Genomic DNA, 18,959 nt, shown 5'->3' on the forward strand with positions numbered 1-18,959 from the left:
TGGGTGTTGCTGTGTTATTCAAGAAGCTTTCACTTCCTTGTGAAAAGGGTAGAGGCAAAGAGGCTACTTCCTTGTGAGTGTGTGTGTTTGTTTGTGGGGGGTTTTTACATTAAAAATAACATAAAGGAAAAGAGGTGAGGGACCCAAAGACGCTTAACATATACAAAAAAAGGGGGGGGTATTTACAGACAGGGGGGGACAGCACGTACAATACACATTAATATACAGATAAAAGGAACAAGACAGAAGAAGTAGAAAGAAAATGATGGGGATGTAACAGGGGGAAGAAGAGTAGACAATGGGGTAGAGGAGGCTAGGGGTAGGGTAGGTCAGACTTGGGTGAAGGGGTATGTTTTTAGGCGGGATTTAAATGTTGTGAGTGAGGGGGAGTGGCAGACAGGTTGGGGGAGGGAGTTCCAGAGTCGGGGTGCTGTTCGGGAGAATGCTCTGTCGCCAAAAGTTTTGATTGAGTCTTAATTGAGACTCAGAGTCTTAGCCTAGAGGAGTTATTGAACTGCACATTTGACATAATATTCAAGTACTTAAGCTTTTTATGAACAATTTAATATTGGATATCCAGTAATGGCGGCGCTTTGAGCTGTATGGCAAGGGGGGGGAAAAAACATTTGATTCAAAACCTTACAATTATCATAAGGAAAAGGAGGCTGGGGTTTACGTCGTTTGAAACATTATTTTGTTCCAGCTCAAATCAGAGTGTTGCTGCGCTGGTGTGATCCAGAACATGAAGCTGAATGGAAAAATATTGAGAGTAATGTTGTGCCTGAGGTTCCTGCACAGGCCTTATTGGCAGATGACAGACGGTTGAGTCATTTGGAGGAAGTTGAGAATCCCTGGGTAAAATCTGTGCTTATAACATGGTAATCTAATCAAAACATACAAACTAAAGATACTAAATAAAGATATTAAAATCTTATTCTGGTTGCCTTATGACCAAGGTTTTGTACCAAATAGAACTGACCTGAGGTTCAAGGTCTGGATTATAAAAGGTGTAAAGGTTTTTCACGAGACTGTAAAAGATAATCAAATTAATGAGATGTTTGTCAAGGTTTATAAATCAGAACTTTCAAAGGGAATTATACAGCATCTAAAATTATATCGATGGATTTCTAATCTGGCTGGACAGCTACTCTACTAAATATTTGTCATGATTTCTCTTTATTTTTTGCTGTTTTTGGTGGATGTCAAGTTGTTTTGGGTTTGGGGTATTTTATCTCTGGTTTAGCTCAAACGCCCTGTGTTTGTTTTTATGTTTATAAATTTAAAAAATCAAATGAAAAAAAAAGGAAAACCACAATTTAATAAAAATAAAATTTAGTAAATTCAAGCGAGGCTCTTTGAATCACTATAACTACATTACTTTGCCCTATTTAAATCTATGGATTATTCTTTGGAAACGCAAGTAATTATTCAAAATATCCGAATAGATGAAGTTCAACACTTTTTAAAGGTTTTCAGATGAAATAATACATGGAATGAATATTCATAACAGTTACGCGTTTCAGATGAAAAGTTCATCAACTAAAAAAATCCAATCCAGAATGTAGGGAAAATGTTATGCACAAAGAACACAATTTTTCTGATGTGTGGTCATAGATTTGTATGCATCTGACAATAACTACTGTGTAAATATTTCAAGCTTTGGCCCTTAACATTATGGTTGCTAGGTAAGGGCAGGAATTACCTCGATTCATGTCTTATCTGCTGCACACAAGAAGTACAGTGAATATAGACTTCTAGGTCTAAAACTAGGTAAGGTTTCAGCAAAATCTTAAATATAATTGTGACCCTAATCCATTATGTTTTAGGGAAATGTGAAATCCAATATGTCATATACACAGTTAAGAGAATTAACACAAAGCAGTCCACAACCTTTACTTACTTTACACTTCGTTTTACAACTTCCTCGGGTGAGTAATTGTGTAAAGTACTTCAATTCAAAGTTCTAATGAGATGCCGATGGTTATTTTATGTTGGTATATGTTAACACAATTTATTTTCAATTGCAGGCAAAAGTTTATCAGAGTATGGAAAATGTGATTGCATTTGTAACTCGTCTTTGGCAAACTCAGCCTGAATGAAGTCTAACTTCATTAGTTGCATTTACAAGAGTGGAGTTGATGTTTGGTGGAAACTTTTAGCTGAATCCCATTAGTTATACATCATAAAACTGCAGTCATTACACAGACCTTAAAACGGTAGCCCTGAAGTGCAAAACTAATTTAGATCTACATTAAACATTTTATATGAAAAACAGAACATATTTACAAAAAGGTCAACATTTTACAGGTAATGACCCAACCAATGCGGGCCAACTCAGACTCACTCAAACTGCCACTGAGCATGTTTGTAAAAATGTTTTCAGCCTTTTGTTTAAATGCTTTGCTCAATTTGTGAATGTTTGTCATACACAAATGTTTTGATGTAGATGTAAATTTGCATGCAGAGCAGCTCAATAGCAGATATATTTTTGCCTCCTGACCAAAGCAGACACTAGCTCAAATATACCTCTAAATTCTGTGTCGGTGTAATCCCTCATTCGTCCAGGCGTGTTCCATAGTAGAAAAAGCTTCAGTTGTAGTCATCTGAACTCAGTTTGAAAAAATAGACGTTTCGACTGTCATCCGAGGTTCCTCCCAATGGCCGGGTCTTACCACAGAACAGTATTAATATCGGAGTTCTCGATCTAAATTCTTTTATTGACAATGACTCTTGGATGAGAGTCGAAACGTCTATTTTTTCAAACTGAGTCCAGATGACTACAACTGAAGCTTTTTCTACCCTCTAAATTCTGTGTTACAACGGATGTCGTTTTAACATTCAAACCAACCACGGTGAGTGCGCACACCTCACACACCAGACCATATTATGACTGTTAGTTAATAAGCAGCAATAAGAGTTTACTCACATTGTGGACAAGTTGTTCAGTGGGAGTATGTTTTAATGAGAAACACATTGAAATTTGCATAGATCTTTATTTTAGTAGAATCTATAATTGACATCAATTAAATAAAAAGAAAACAAGAGCAAAAACCTTTAAATTACAAGAAAATGACACTGCACCATTCATATAGTACAAAAATAGGCCTTATTTTAGAGTTTTGTCTCAGGTAAGCAAGTCATTCATGTACATCATAGTCACACATCTGTAAAGTACTGTGTGCAGCCACAAGCCAGCAGGAGAACCAATAAGTCGACCAGGGCTGCACTCGAGACAACCTGCCCCAAAAAAGTGTTTCTTTAATTCAAAATGTGCACGATCAGATTCAGCCCTTTAGTACATGTAAATGATACATTCATGCCCCACTCCACATTTGCTCAAAGGGGTGTCTCTGCAGATGTCCTTCAAGGCAGGAATGACAGGAACAAAATCAAAGTGATGTAATCAGCACAAAAAGCTTAATACGTTTCAAAACTACACAGCAATAATGTGATTGTCTTTGGTTAGGCCAAAGATATTGCTCCCGTCTCACTACATCCTAAGGCAACACCCTTCAATGCTTTCAGCAGGAATGGATTGTACAGGTGTATCTATCATTTATTATTAAAATACTTTCAAACAGTTATTTAACCATTTTAGTGTTTGCTTTCAGTAAAGGGCTTCACTAATGCTGCCTCCTTTCAGGACAAGCATAAAACAAAAACATTTATACCAAAGTTATTGCAACGTCAAATTACAATAAATAAAAAAATGATTGTATAAATTCACTATGAGGAATTACTCTTGACAGAACACCCAGTGTTTTTCATTTGTTCTTTCAGGAAGAGAGAATTGTTGACATTTCAAAGGAAGATGCATCACCTAGTCCAACATAATTGTAAAAATCTGAAGAAACCCCCACATTATATGGTAAAAAGTCAGCTTGAAAGCATACAAAATTATTCATGGAAGAAATTTCAGACTGCATTGGCCAACTTATCCATTGTTTGCTCTGCAAGCTGGAAACGATTCTGTGGGTATTACATTTTTAAATTAGTGCTGCTTTTAACCAGAGATAATCACTTCCTAAAAAGCAGTTGCACTAATGTATTACCACACACAGCCCCAGGACAACACTTAGTGGATTCTATCTAAAAAGCATATTTTCTGCATGGTGATTTAGCTAGTCAAAAAACAAAACAAAAAACATAAACCAAAAACGAGCTACCTGCACGGGTCATCTGAGATTATATAAAGTTTCCTGGCTAGAAGCTGTGTTAGAAATGAATGTCTTTCTTCACTTCTTCTTATACTGGATAATTTCAATCTGTCTCGCATATTAAGGAAATACATTTGTACTGAAACATTTCCCATCCCAAACATGTATCTGTGTTCCTGGGTTTATCCAAACTGAAAAAAAGTAATGGGTTTGATTGTGAGAAAATTAAAAGCAAAAGACTGCTGTTTGCATGCTGTATGTACAAACAAAAAGGTGATATGTAATGTTTGCAGCCCAAAGCCAGGACAACAGACCCCTAGAGATCACTACAGCAGAATAGTATTTGGACAAGGACCTTTCAAACTTCTCCATTTCCAGCCGACCCTGCACCTTTTGTACATTTCAATTCAATGCCTCGAGGGGCTTCAGTGACAAACAAAAAATGGACTTATGTGAAATATGGCCCTAATCGCCGCTTAAAAACTGCATATGAAACTTTGCTGAACGATTTATATGAGAGGTAGATAAAAAGGATGAGCAGCTGCACATCATCACCATGACAACCTCTCTCAGCAAACTGCACTGTTCCTGTAGTGAAAAGGAAAAAAATACCAAAGAGGTGAAATTAGACTTTTCGAAAAGGCCATACTGGATGAAATCATTTGATGCATATTTTACACCAAATCACCCAAAAGAAATGGAAATTAAAACGCAAGTTTCCTAAAAGGTACAATCTATTTGAATAAATAGTCACAGCACCATTATGAGTATAATTAATTGGCAAGTGAAGTGATCTGAAATTTAAATTGAAGACTTGAGGTGGGATGGGAGGGATGCTGATGAAGAGGCGCTTGGGTGAGCCGATTTCTAAAAAATGACAAATATTTGAAAATGAGAGGAAAGCACAGAGATGCAGAGGCTTGTTCTATTTCTTAATACTAAAGCCCCTACAAATACAACATGACTTTGAGGCCTGATAGAAGCTCGTGTTGGAAGGACTCCGAATCCCTAGTGGTTCAGGACGCAATGATGGTGTGACTCACCGTTTGTTCTGCCAAAGCTGAGACAGATATTTCTAAGGTTTGTACAATAGAAGAGCCAAATCTATTCCCATCACACCTTCAATAATATGGATTAAAAAGTAACCAAGTTTGACTCTGCACAAACACGATTAACGTCTGACAATAAGAACAGAGGACAGAAAGCTGCCAGACAGTCTGTTGTGTTGCCTTTTGATTACAACCCATTACGTTTGCCAATATGCGCAATTCTAAAGCACTTACAATGAATATAGGATTCACTCTAGAGAAAATATGCTCTCCAAACAGAGCACTTGAGATCTGTTATCAAACATTATGTGGAACTGAGGTGACCTTATAGATGTGAAAAGGCTGCACGCGCATTTTGACACATACAGCAATCTCGTCGGGCTACTGCACTAAGACCGGGGAAAAAGAGAAGGGAGCAGCTAACAATCATCATTTGTTTAGAGAAACAAAAGGAGGGTGACGCTGGACTGTACACAGACAGACGCCATTAGTAATCAAGGGCCAGAGGAGAGAGAACGCCTTTAATAGAAAGTCGCCCGTGTGTGAAGAGACTGGCCACATTCCCCGCTCAGAGACAGAGGAAACAAGTGGGCTTCAAGTCTGCTGAGACGGAGGACCAGAGGAGGAGAGATAAAATCAGACTAGACAAGGCTGTGAGCCTAAAGCCTAAACTTATCTGACAAATGGGGCTGAGGGTTTTAAAAGCATGATTGAATTCAGAGAGCACTTTGTGTTTTGATAAAGGCAGTCCTCTCATTTTGGACGTCAAACTCTTCATTGTCGGAGTCTGTATTTGCACCATCATCACCCCAGACTGTTGGGATGCCCCTATAGGAGATCACTCTGTTACCCCCCAGGCTGAAGTTTGCCCCAAGTCGAGAGCCAGCCTCCAGGGAGGGCAGTTTGATGAGAGCGCCTGAGCGGATCTGCAGCAGCAGGAAGACCCCAACGAAGGTGGCTATAATGGCCACGCAGCTGAGCACCGCGATGGTAATGGGCAGACGAGAGCCCACCTCCACGTCCAGGTGGTGCTCTCCCTGTCCAACCACCCCGTAACTGCCAGGGGTCTCTCTCAAGATCTGGTTCAGGTGCTGGCAGGTGCCTGGGTTGTTCTTCAGGTAACTGTGTGGGGGGCAGGAGGTGCAGGCGCCCGGGCTGAGGCTGCTGCAGGTGACACACGGCGCTGGGCACGGCAGACAAGCTGGGACCGACGCAGGGTCCACAAAGTTACCCACAGTGTAGTTTAGAGGCTGGGAGCCCACGGAATAGCCCGAAGGACACCGTTTCACACAGCCCTGCTTATGGAGGTAGAAGCCTGCATTGCACTCTGTAACACACAAAGCACAACGTTTAAGCAGGGAATCCATTGCCTGCTGAACGACTCGGGAATTTACTGAATTTCTGGGGCAAATTTGTCTGGTCTAGAATCCAGCTCAGTCTATTTTATTTCGTCACTTTAAAGTAAGATAATTATACAAAGAAAATGTGTACATAAAAACAACATTCGAATGACCACAATCTATTCCTTTTTCAGTATTACTCATATCATTTGGAAAAAACAAATTAAAACAACCTTAGTGCAGAGACACATTTCAAGTTTATGTGATGACAAAACAATCACGTGGATCTGTATTAATAGAAGTACCAGTGGCAGCCTGTAGGAGTCACACTTCCCCTTTAACAGTAAAAGGTAGATGGTCCTAAATTCCTTCAGACCTCTTTAGCAGGATTATTTAGAAACCATATTAATATGGCAAACAAAAACATGTCATTAAATTAAAAATAAAGTGCAATAAAACAAATCAGAACTTAAGCAGAGGACAATCTGAGATCTTTTCCCTCTCGCCTGACATGAGTGACTCTGATTATTCAGCACACCTCACTGCACATGAGGAAGTAACTTTACAAATGTTAACAGCCTACAGGGTTTGGCTCTTACCGATGCAGATCTGCCTCAAGTCCAACGTCTTACAGCTGCCACTTCCAGGCTGAGGCTTCTCCGTGCTGGTGTCAGAGGGTGAGCCAGTGCCATACAGCACAAGGATGAACTGAGTCAGGGTACCTGATTCAAACAGACATAGTCGCCATATGAATGGTGAATGGTATTTGAGTTATACAAAACACTTTAAGTATTAAATTACGATGTGCCGTGTGGAGGTTCATCGTATTCTGTTCTGTGGAACATGATCCTGATGTTTAATAATGAAGTAGAAAAACATTGAATCATGATTTTCTGTTATTAAAGATGCATTATTGTAGCATTTGTGTGTCAAAATGGGATTATTCTGTTGAGTTAAAGAACATGGTGTACATGACATGTATACACATGATTGTGGGTGAAATTAACCCATGGCTACAACAAACACACTGTGCACTTAGACTCAGGAGACAAAGCGAGTGAAGAGCCTCTGCCAAGGACACAAGGACAGTTTGAGCAGAGTCAACAATATACATCGTTTCAGAAAAAGAAAAATTCTGTCAACTCAGAGGGAAGAGCTCTCTTGCATTTAAGTGACATAATATAATATGGCTTCTGTGTAATATTTTGATAACATTAAACTGCAAATTTAAACATTGCATTTCAAATTTGAGCCATAAAATGGTATACCGGTACATCTAATGTACATCTAAGAAATACAACACTTAATAATAATTAACTAATAAATAATTAATTAGACGTGCGTTTGTTTATTAGCGCGACGGATCGCATCGCATCTCTCGTCTCCCGTAGATTTCCGTCTCTTCTGAGCCAGCTGTCTTTCTCTGTTTGTCCCGTACACTGAGGGAACTATATTATGATAGATCCATGCGCTTAGACGCAGGGAAACATGCTGCTCTCCTGGGGACGAGCCAGAACGAGGCTGCAGGTGAGCGGTAGGTGTGTTCTATGATTGATACGTGGCAGGACTAATCGGCAGTCCACGCCACGAGGAAATATTTTGTGCCAAAAAATCGTTCATTACGTCTTTAAGAGCATATCAATATGAACTCGGAGCAACATTTCTTTGGCTTTTCAGTTTTAGGCCATCTGCAGTAATTTGGCAATTAGGTTTTTGTCACAGGTAAATGTTCATGATTTACCACATTACATTTAATAAAGCAGCTTTTGGACCTTTTTTGTGCATGTGTATGTAATGTACAAGTTGATTTACGGTATGCTTTACTGTATGCTTTACCATAATCACTGGCCCCGGCAACATTTTCTATTTCCAGAGTCCACATGCCTGTGGGGTCCTCGTCCCAGGAGTGTGTGGTCATGAAAGCCCAGTCGTTGAAGCCCTCTGAAGAGTAGTCATGAGGTCTGCAACACCAAACATCAGTCTCAATTCTCTTTGTCTATTAGTTGATTGACAATGTAGCAGCAGCAGCTGGTTCTACCTTGGATGGAGGAGAGTGGAGCGGGTGCCAGCAGGACTGATTAGGTGAATGGCTAGGTTTCCCCTCCTGTTGTAGGACAAAGTGAGCCGAGCCTGAACATGCTCCAGGGACTCCACATGAGCATCTGAGCCGAAGCAGGCGCTCACACTCTTGTTTATCGATAAATGACCTCCGATGTTCCTGCCAAGCAAAGACGATAAAGAAGAGTGTGAATATGAGTGGCCAGATAATTGACGTTTGTGGTGGGGAATGACCAACTCCTGAAATCATTAGTGAAAGCACAGAATAAGGAAACATCGTCAACATGACATTTTGCCATTCGCCCGTGTCCAAACCGTTAAAGGTTGAGAGCCTGCAGCCTTGAAGGATTAGTGCCAAACCTGGAGCACACTTGTCCTCCACAAACGAAACGCGCCAATATATTTTCTACACTGCCTTTAAATCGGCTTAGGAGATTACATAAAACCACAACAATTCAGAGTTGACAGTGAGGGGCCCAAATTATAGATTTAATACAAGATTTAATATCATCTTCATGTAGTCTGTCCAGGCAGAAATAAATATTTGCTGATGTGTTTAAAAAGTAAATTCTCTAATTGTCCTTCTCTGTAAACAAAGATCTCATGGTTGAGATCAGCTGCTACTTCTACAGTTGCATGTTTACATTTATGTAACAATGTATAGGGGCTCGTATAGGAGGCGAAAATGGACTTGTGCACACGATGCCTCAAAGAATGATTTATCAATGCCAGTTAAACACTTAAGTACTGAAAAAGAACAACACGAAGATATCTGCAGAAAAGTAAACTTAATTATGCAGACAAAAATCTGTACATTGACTCACTAAGGTGTGCCAATTGTTTTATCAGTAAGAAATGATTAAAAATTAGTCTTAGGTGGACAATGGGGAGAAAAGGGAGGAGAGCATTCAACAAAGGCAGTAATTCATTGTCCGGTCCTTGTACAATAGTAACCCATTCTGTGTAGCAATTATGAAACAAAGGCTTTTGCCGTAAACGTTTTTAGACAAATATAGTTCTATAAATAGGACAAAAAACTCCCATTATCAAATGAAAATAACAGTTCAATATGTACAATACTTGTACTGTATTAGGGATATATGAGGGTTTCTTGATTATGAGTCTTCCATACTATCTGCAGTAACATGACAGTAATATCATAACCTTGTTTTATTATCATTAGATTAAACTAGAGTCACCACATCTTTTTGAAAAACAAAAAAGTATTCATTTTGACAATCAGGCATTTGTTAATTGAATATGCCATTGATGATTTGCAGTTGAGAAAAACTGTTTTTTTCTCGTCACACCGGATAAGTGAGTCGGCTAAAGACCTAAAATGTAAATTGAATAACCTGCTTGACTGCTGCTCCCAGAGGTCTGAACCATCTGCTCGGAGCGTCTCTGCGCTGTGCTGAAAGAGACGAGCGCCGACTCAAAGAGGAAAGTGACAGACCGCATAATGAAGAGGCGCTGTCAAAACGTTTTAGGCTCAAACCTCAGAAATATAAGTGATGGGGGGAAGTATAGAGACTCGAATTGACAAACCATCATTGCGCTGTTTATAACAATAATTCTTCCTGAGTTGAAAACGTTATGCACATGTACAATATCTACTGCCAATGAAAGATGAGGACCACCAAATGGAGCTTGACAAGCCGTGCACAAGACTCTGAATCAGAGACGGAAAGAGATAAAACTTTCTCTATGGTGGAATGTAGTTTAGTACAATAAATATAAAAATTGGAGAAAATCTAAAATTGATTTAAACACTTGTGTGATAAAAACATTGTTTGAGAATCTAAAATAAACAACTTGCAGTCTTGAAATCCTTCTGTGCACTAACCTGGGCTCCGCGAGGATGGTGAGCACACATTTCTTCTGAGGCCCAACATTAGTCCATGTCTTTGCCATCGTTACAATGGCCCCAGCATCTAACAAACCATATCCATACGAATGGCTGACTGCAGGAAACAGAGGGGAAAAGCCACAGTGAAACTTTTCTTACAACAGAGCCAGAAAGCGTATTCATAATGTGGAAAAACAAAATTAATTTTGTAAGCGAGATGCATTAGCATGGCCTTTGTTTTGGCCGTGATGTGACGCGTCACATGTCAGCTTATGTGACTTACTGAGGCCTGATGGACATGGCAGGTCACTCCGACCCGGTGGAGAAGGGCGTCCCAAGTATGAGAGGAGGAATGCTCTGTAATGACGGGTGATGGCCTGTGCCTTGCTTCCTTATTTCAATGGCCTCTTTTACCCGTGTTTGAACTTGTTGATTTCAGCTCTCATGACCCGTGCCAGTCCCAGTTCATGATGAAGATCTGATATTGGGTTTTCTTGTTCTGCTTTCCCTTTCTTTGTCCTTGTGAGTCATCCAGTTTCATTCTTGTATTAAGTTTCATGCTCTTTTATGCAAATATTTAACACACTTTCTGTTTAGCCTACTTACATTTTTTTTTACAAAAGATTTTTGTATATTGTGTTTCTTCTTTGTCAAGAACTAGGAGTTGTCCATGAGGCAATACTAAGAGGCGTGGTCTGAATGACCTGCCAGGTCAGTCAGGCCGACCAAACCTCAGGAAATAACATCCAATATGTGACACTTGTGACGATGACCCGATGCCCAAACATTTCAAGGGAAATGCATCTCACTAACAAAATTACCTGAAAAAGATAGATATATCTGTCATATTTGGCGACAAACTAAATGTTACCAAACTAATGAGGATTTGAAAAGGAATATTATATAACATCTTTAACGTCATAATCTGTGCATTTTCTAAATACCATATGAACGATGGAACTGTATTCGCTTTACTCTAACAAAATTACATATACCTTTGCGCCCGACTCCGTTGCTTCTCCAATCGATGGCACGCAGGTGTGCGGGTTGAGAAGTTTTCACGACTAGATGTTGCATGTCCCTCCAGGTCAGGTTTTTACTAGAGCAGAACATAAGTTAAAAACACTGGCACTTAAAGTGGCACTGAGACAAGTTAAATCATTCATAAGATCAAATAGAAACATCACACAACTCTCTATGTGCACATAGAGGACACAATGTTGCATACAACAGTAATTTGAAGTGAGGTCAAGTGATTATCCAGCCTGCACTAAAGCGCATAATTGGGATAGAAATAACAGTAGGTCAACCGACGTTTTTACTTCAGAAGAACATCTGTTTAATGGTTTGAGCCCATCAACCATTAGATAGATTTTGGATAAAAAGCATTTTTGCCAACACAAAATCTGTTAATTGCGATGCTTCTCCAGCAGCTTGCAGTGTTTGACTAATTACTTAGTTCCAAACAGTCGGGATGTCCCTACATTAGTGCTGCATGGCTGGATAAGAATGATTAGTGCTCATCAAAATGAGTAGTTTGTAAATGCATGGCACTAAACTGCCAGCGAGGTTAAAAAAGTAATTTGTAAAATCGTATTATTCCATTTGTACATAATCTAGCACCAGGAGTAAAAAAAGGAAACAAGAATTAAGGCTTCAGAAGGTTTGTGGATAGCAGACAGAATGCTGAAATAGTCAGTGTTGGTGGATAGAGTACTTTTTCCGTTCAAGGGCCATACATTTTGATGTACTGAATATAAGCTGGATAAAAATAAACTATACAAAAGACATTTATAAAAATATAACCAAATCTTGGCAGAAAGAGCAGTGATAAGCACTCACTTAGCCTCCAGAGCAAGAGCGATGATCCCAGCAGCCAGTGGGGCAGAGGCAGAGGTCCCTGTGTGCGAGTCTGTGCACTTCGATTTGAGGTCTGTAGTTACCTAAAACAGCAAAAGATTTTGGGATTAAATGCTTTCTTCTAGACATTAAACCTAGAGATGTTAATGTATTTCGTTTATTTATTGCAAATTTGACTCAATAACAACAGTTGTTACGAATAAAAAGAACTACAACAGACCATTTACCTCCTCTCTTCTCTCACTTGCACTTGGCATCGTACAGATTTCAAAACAGGCACATTAACTGTGATCTTTGGCAGGACATCCCAGAGTGTGCATATTAACTCTTCTTACACCGCTGACTTTAATACACAAGTTGGCTCAAATATGCTTTAAAAGGCTGCTAATATCCCACTCACTAAATTATACAAGAAAGGTAATAAAAATCCTTTACCGACATAAATATATGTTCTGGTACATAACCCCGACGGTCCCACCTACAATCTCCTCATTCAGTGATCTATGAGTGACAGTACAATTAAATGAGTACAGCACCAGAGCATTATGGGATAGCCTACATGTCAAAGTATTGTCATAAGCTGTCTGTCCACTCGGCCGACTGCTGGCCCGAATGGTGTGGAAAGGAAAAGTGCGAGTAAGGCTCTAATATGACATATTGTGTCCGTGACGGGAATGCAAAGTAGTAACAGATGTGGTTTGAGCATTCACTGTAATTTGCAATGACCCAAGGCATTGATAAATGAAGATAAAGGAGAGTTAAGAATAATAAGCAAGAATGTCGGAAAGCAATTATAGCAAATATTATTTTATAGCTCATGTGGACCCAAATTAAAGTGTAGACCATAAGTGATTAGAATCAGAATCAGAACAGGTTCATCGCCATTGAAAACAGTTTGCAAACATAGGAACTTGTATCGGCGATAAGGCAACATAAAACATATAATAATGATAATAATTCCATAAGAGTCAAATATGGCATGCATAAATTAAGAAAGTACAAATAAAATAAGGTAAAAAACAACAACTTTATCTTAGTATGTACGCAGATATTTACACAAACATTTACAGATGGTCGTAAAGAGTGCAGAAAGTGAATAGTATTGGTTGAGTATTGTTAAATTGGCGGGTGTTAAGTGTTCACGAGGGAGTCCAACAACAGAGGGAAAAAAAACTGGTCTTATGGCAGGAGGTTCTGGTCCGGATGGACAGTAGCCTCCTGCCTGAGGGGAGTGGCCTCCTGCCTGAGGGGAGTGGCTTAAATGGTCCGTGTACAGGGTGAGAAGGGTCGGCTGTGATCCGACCTGCTCATCCCAGAGCCCTGAAGATGTAGAGCTGAAGTCCACCAACAGGATCCTGGCATAGGTTACCGTGGAGTCCAGATGCTGCAAGATAAAGTGGAGTGCCAGGTTGATAGCGTCGTCCACAGGCTCTGTAGGCAAACTGCAGAGGGTCCAGCAGGGGGGAGGTGAAAGACTTGAGGGGGAGGTGAAAGACTTGAGGGGGAGGTGAAAGACTTGAGGGGGGGCGCTCAAATTACTTCATGGCTCTGTAGTCATCAAGTCCAGTGATCCGGGGCTTCTTGGGGACAGGCACGATGATGGACGACCTGAAGCAGGCTGGAACATGGCATGACTCCAGGGAGGTGTAAAAAATGTCTGAAGACAAGGGTCAGTTCTTTGGCACAGTGTCTTAAGGTGACGGGAGAGACAGTCTGGTCCAGTATGGGGTTGGATTTCCGAAATAGTCTTGTTTACATCCTGTTCCTGAACTGAGAGAGTGGTGGGGTTGGGTGGGCAGAGGTGTCCACAGTGGACACTACTCGAACCTGGAGTAGAAAGTGTTAAGCTCCTCCAGTTTCCGATCGTCTGCAACGTGTGGGGCTCTGGGCTTGTAGTTGGTGAGAAGCTGAAGTCCTCTCCACACAGAGGCGGGGTTGTTGTTTGAGAACTGCTGCTTCAGACACGTATCGTACTGTGATCTAGCTCTCGACACTTCCCTGCTAAATGCATACTTTGCATCTTTGTAGCGCTCTCTATCATCGGCCCTGTGCGCTGACTTCTTCTGCTGCCTTCACGGCCTCAGTTTTGGTGTGAACCAGGGTTTGTCATTTTGAAGGTGACTTTGGTGTGTGATGGTATAATGCTGTCCTAACAGAATTGAATGTATGAAGTCAGTGTCCGTGTACTCATCCAAACTATCTGTGGCAGTGGTTCTTACCTTGGGTTCAATGGAACTCCAGGGGTTCGGTGAGTCAACCTCAGGGGTTTGGCGGAGGTCAAAACACACATCAGACTTGGTGTGCTCAGTTGTCAACTTGTGACTGTCGTGATGGTACGTCTAGTGATTTCTTTCTTAATATTTTAGACTGAATCAAAGCCCACCTTTCTGGGCAAGGTCTTGGTACCAGCTTGCACCTAAGAGGGCCATAAGGGCCAGGGAAATCACCCAGAGTCTAACCTCTATCAAAACCCTATTTGGGATAAGACCTGTCACCAGCCTGGCCCCAAAAGGGCCAAAAGGTCAGCCTGTGGGGCCATTTCCATTGTCCTTTTCTATAACTACTATACTATAATATAATATCTTTGAGAGCAATCCTTCGAGGATGCTGGACATGAAAATGAAAAGGAACAGACTTTGTTTTGCGAAAATGACATGAGAGTGGCACTTGGCCAGGTGAAGCATTTCTGAACTGGTCTCTGAAAGGCAACTGCAGAAGTCACACTGATTTGCAGTAAATATTCACTATATTTTGTTTTTGGGTGAAAATCATGTTTTGATGATTTTGTTCTTTGAACTAAGTGATGATAAAATATATACCTATGTTTTTAATTCTGTGGCCCCATGCATGAACCTGACAACCCACATTTTGGAAAAAATTGAGATATAATTATGATAATATACCATAGCATTCTTTAAAATCTGTTTTTCTTAGATTAATCATTTTGTGGGTTGTCATGGGGCCACAGAATTTGAAAAATAATAGGGTTCAATGAATGCACATATGAAACTGGTGGGGTTCAGCAGCTCCAAAAAGGTTAAGAACCACTAATCTGTGGCATCTCTGAAAACCTCCCAGTCTGTAATGTCCAAACACGCACGTAGCTCCTTCACTGCCTCATTTGACCACCTCTAAGAGGTCCTCACTACAGGTTTGAAGAGCTCCAGCCTCTGTCTGTATCAGGTGAACCATGGCATGATCTGAAAAACCCAAAGGATCGCGGGCCACGGCGCGAAAATCGTTGCCGACTGTTGTGGAACAGTGATCAAACTTGTTCTGCTCTCCGGTCTGGACTTCAATAAATTGTCTGTACTTTGGTTGTTCATGGCTGAGATTCCCCTTGTTAAAATCGCCCAGGATAATGCACAACTTGGTCCGTGCGCGTGTGCTGTACCTCCTTCAAGTCTGCGCTCGGTGGAATGTAAAAAGCGGCCAGAATGAATGAGGTGAACTCACAGTAATTGTTTCATTATTGCAAACAATGAATAAACTGTTCATTTGCAGAGACATTTTATATTATTTCTGTAAAGCCACAAATGCCTTCTACAGAAAAATATACGCGCTGTGTATTTTGTAGCGAAACTGTCCACCACAGCAGTACAACAGTAAAAGTACTGTACTGTACTTTTAGATATTGGTAATTTAGATAAAAGTACATTTTAGAGGGGATGCTTTTTCATTTTACTTTACTGCATTTGAGACCAGGTATCTGTACTTTCTACTCGACCTTATTTTATTTTTTTCCTATGATAAGTCGACATACAAAATATGTCAAAATCCACTTCGGATGTTCATTTTTTATCACGTACATGGTGACATCTTGCCTACTTTTCGGAGTTGAAGTCCTTTGTCCTTTGAGCAAACGATAAGGCTATATAGATTAAAAATGACCATGAAAACTGCTCTTGGTGACAATTCTTTGTGAAGATCGTCACAATTTGAAATTTGAATAGTTCTCAAAATCTGTGTAAATTAGCCCTTTTTGTTACTATTGTATTGAAATGGTAAAAAACCTGCACTCACAATTTGTTTCTCGTTGAGGTTTCCCGAGCTGTAGGTGGTGGCAAGGGTGGAGGAGCAGGCCTCGCTGTACCAGGGCACGTTGCCATTTTGAGTGGAGCTGCTGATGGAAAGGGTGTAGATGCTGTTGGTGTAGCCATCACAGTTACAGCTGTCCTTTTCCCTGCCGCCGTTTCCAGAGGCCCACACAAAGATGGACCCCAGCCCTCCGCGGCCCTGGGGAACAGTCAGTCCATTTAGAAACAGCGGCACAACTGTTAAATCCATGGCCAAATTTCATGCAGCAAAATAGTCTGGTTTCTCATTCAACTCCATGAAGATCACAATTATAGGAGAGCACATTAAATTCAGTTCTTGCCCATTAAGACACTGTGTATATCGCAGAGAACAGGGTGGTCGCTGTGAGTTAGAGAGAACTAAATAGTGGCTGACAGCAATGACAACAGCTCATTGTAATAAATCAGCCAACCTTTCAGACTTTGAAGCTCAATAATTTTCAACTAAGAGCCAGCTTTATATTGTATTGTACATCTCCGTATTGATCAAATCCAGCTATGCACCACCCACACCACCATCTGACACTGTTGTCACTGTGGCAATTATCTTCGGAGTCAGACTCAGAGCTTCCAATCAACTTTATGGCACATGTCTTGAATGCGGTTACTCTATAACGAGGGTCTGCATTAGTCGTTTTGCCAGGCTTGTGAACAAGATGCCTATTAATCAGCCACGTACTAGACACAATCCCAGTGAGAAGAATCCAGTATGGTAAGTGCAGCTTTCAGGAGCTAAAGTTACTGACTGACGGCTCGGGTTTATTGGTTAATATTCATATTGTTTTAAGAGCTTTAAAAAAAATAAAAAAAAAACATTTAGTTTCCATGAACAGTAATTTACAAACATGTCAATGGGCTGTCAAAAATACTCTCGGCTAAAAGGCAATTTACCAACATTTTCTCTGGTTAAATAAATTTGTCAGCAACAGTGACAGACCAAGGACAAAATGGTGTCTATACTGGGCATTGTATCTGTATCACAGAAAGTGTTGGTGTCTATTTGACTCTAATATACAATCAGTCTCTATTAAAACTTAAAGAACATGGCAACATATTCTTATTCTCCACTACATACAGTTTTACATATATTGTGTAAGTAATTTATAGCTTCTTAAACGTAAAAATCGTTCTATCCTTTATGAGAGCCCCTTCTCCATTCATAATTGTCTTTGTACTAGCTTCCCAATGTACCCCTCATGCTTGACCAGTCCGATTGCTGACCACTGAATGATTTTGTTTTGCACACGCATACCTCTGTAACTCCATGCAGGAAGGCTTCTTTGGCCAGTTTGGCAGGACCATCCACAGTTTTGCCATCATCCTCAGGACCCCAGCTGGCACTGTAGATGTCAATGTGCTGTGGGTTTAGGCTGAGGGACTGGGCTTCGACCATGTCAGTCACCTCCCCGTCCAACATGCGCACACCTGGTACCCAATAGAAAAAGGATATTAAGAGGGGTTGGGTTGCACCTTTGAAATTAAATATCAGAATGAAGAGCAAAATGCATAAATAAGACTTTAAATGAAACATACTTCAGGTATAACATAATAATGACCAGCTGATGAATGTTAAAGCTCAATATCATACATATAACCAGCATCCTTTGGCTTCACCTGCAAAGTTTTAGAACAAACTCCTGGCCTAATTTGACTTTGGGGACAAAATGTTCACTTGCTTCCTAAAATAACCCACTAATTAACATAACAAGGACAAAGAGAAACCCTGTGCAATTTGCATCACCTGACAGTTTATATCAGACTGGTATATATAGAATTTTGGCATACGAATGTGTAGTATGATTTTTTTTAGCATGCATTTCAGCAAAAAGACAACAAACAAAACTTAAAATATTGACACTGCAGTATGAGGGGAAATAACTAAGGCAAAAGTATGAAAACACCTGCCTAAAAGACTGTACTAGCATCAATATGGATACTGGAGTCCACAGAACTTGAAATTACAACGGATCAAAATCTGGCATGTTCATTAACATGCATTGTCCCCACCAAATAAACAAAAATAATAAAATACAAAATGCATAATCAGCAATAGCATAACAGACACATAACAACAAACAAATTAATCATTCTTATTAAAATCAATAATGTTTACATTACAGAACAACAAATACATGAAAAATAATGGCGTGTGCAAGGAAGAAAACGCTACAAAGACTATTTTGCTTCAGAGGCAAAAACAGCCTAACAGGGCGCAAACCCCATTTGAACAAAATTAATATTTCACAACATTTTGCCTCTGTCACTTCTGCTGCATCTGTTCATAAATCAGCACAGGCTGCTTTATGAACAGGCTTTGTTGTGTGTGTTTGCCGTTTATGACAAACAACATTAAAGTCGACTACATTTTTTATTGGATTGTTGTAATATTTATTTCATCAGGGTCACATGGTTAATTGAATAAAGATCTTTGGCAAAAACACTGGTGTTGAGTGACATGCTGCATAATATCCTCAAAAGGATTTCATCAATATGAAAACTGCTTATGTGACATATACAAGACTATGTATATGTTAATTAATAATTACTTCTGTCAATCAAAACAATATTAA

The 18,959-nt window shown here is 40.0% G+C and overlaps 1 protein-coding gene across 1 annotated transcript in view; it reads right to left on the minus strand.

The window, feature by feature from the left end:
• Positions 1-2,973: 2,973 nt before the first annotated feature.
• Positions 2,974-18,959, minus strand: part of furina (furin (paired basic amino acid cleaving enzyme) a) — a 55,123-nt gene continuing 39,137 nt past the window's right edge. Inside the window, exons 8-16 of the mRNA XM_072465705.1 lie at positions 17,642-17,814; positions 16,337-16,549; positions 12,296-12,396; positions 11,449-11,552; positions 10,451-10,568; positions 8,585-8,764; positions 8,383-8,507; positions 7,146-7,268; positions 2,974-6,533 (exon numbers count right to left, since the gene is read on the minus strand). Of these exons, the coding sequence (XP_072321806.1) occupies positions 5,923-6,533; positions 7,146-7,268; positions 8,383-8,507; positions 8,585-8,764; positions 10,451-10,568; positions 11,449-11,552; positions 12,296-12,396; positions 16,337-16,549; positions 17,642-17,814 (1,748 nt within the window). The 3' untranslated portion in view covers positions 2,974-5,922. The remainder of the gene's footprint in view (positions 6,534-7,145; positions 7,269-8,382; positions 8,508-8,584; positions 8,765-10,450; positions 10,569-11,448; positions 11,553-12,295; positions 12,397-16,336; positions 16,550-17,641; positions 17,815-18,959) is intronic.

This window comes from Eucyclogobius newberryi, unplaced genomic scaffold (assembly GCF_026437365.1).
Source record: "Eucyclogobius newberryi isolate DKJ021-1_F unplaced genomic scaffold, fEucNew1.0.hap1 SCAF_5, whole genome shotgun sequence".
Lineage (NCBI taxonomy): Eukaryota > Metazoa > Chordata > Actinopteri > Gobiiformes > Gobiidae > Eucyclogobius > Eucyclogobius newberryi.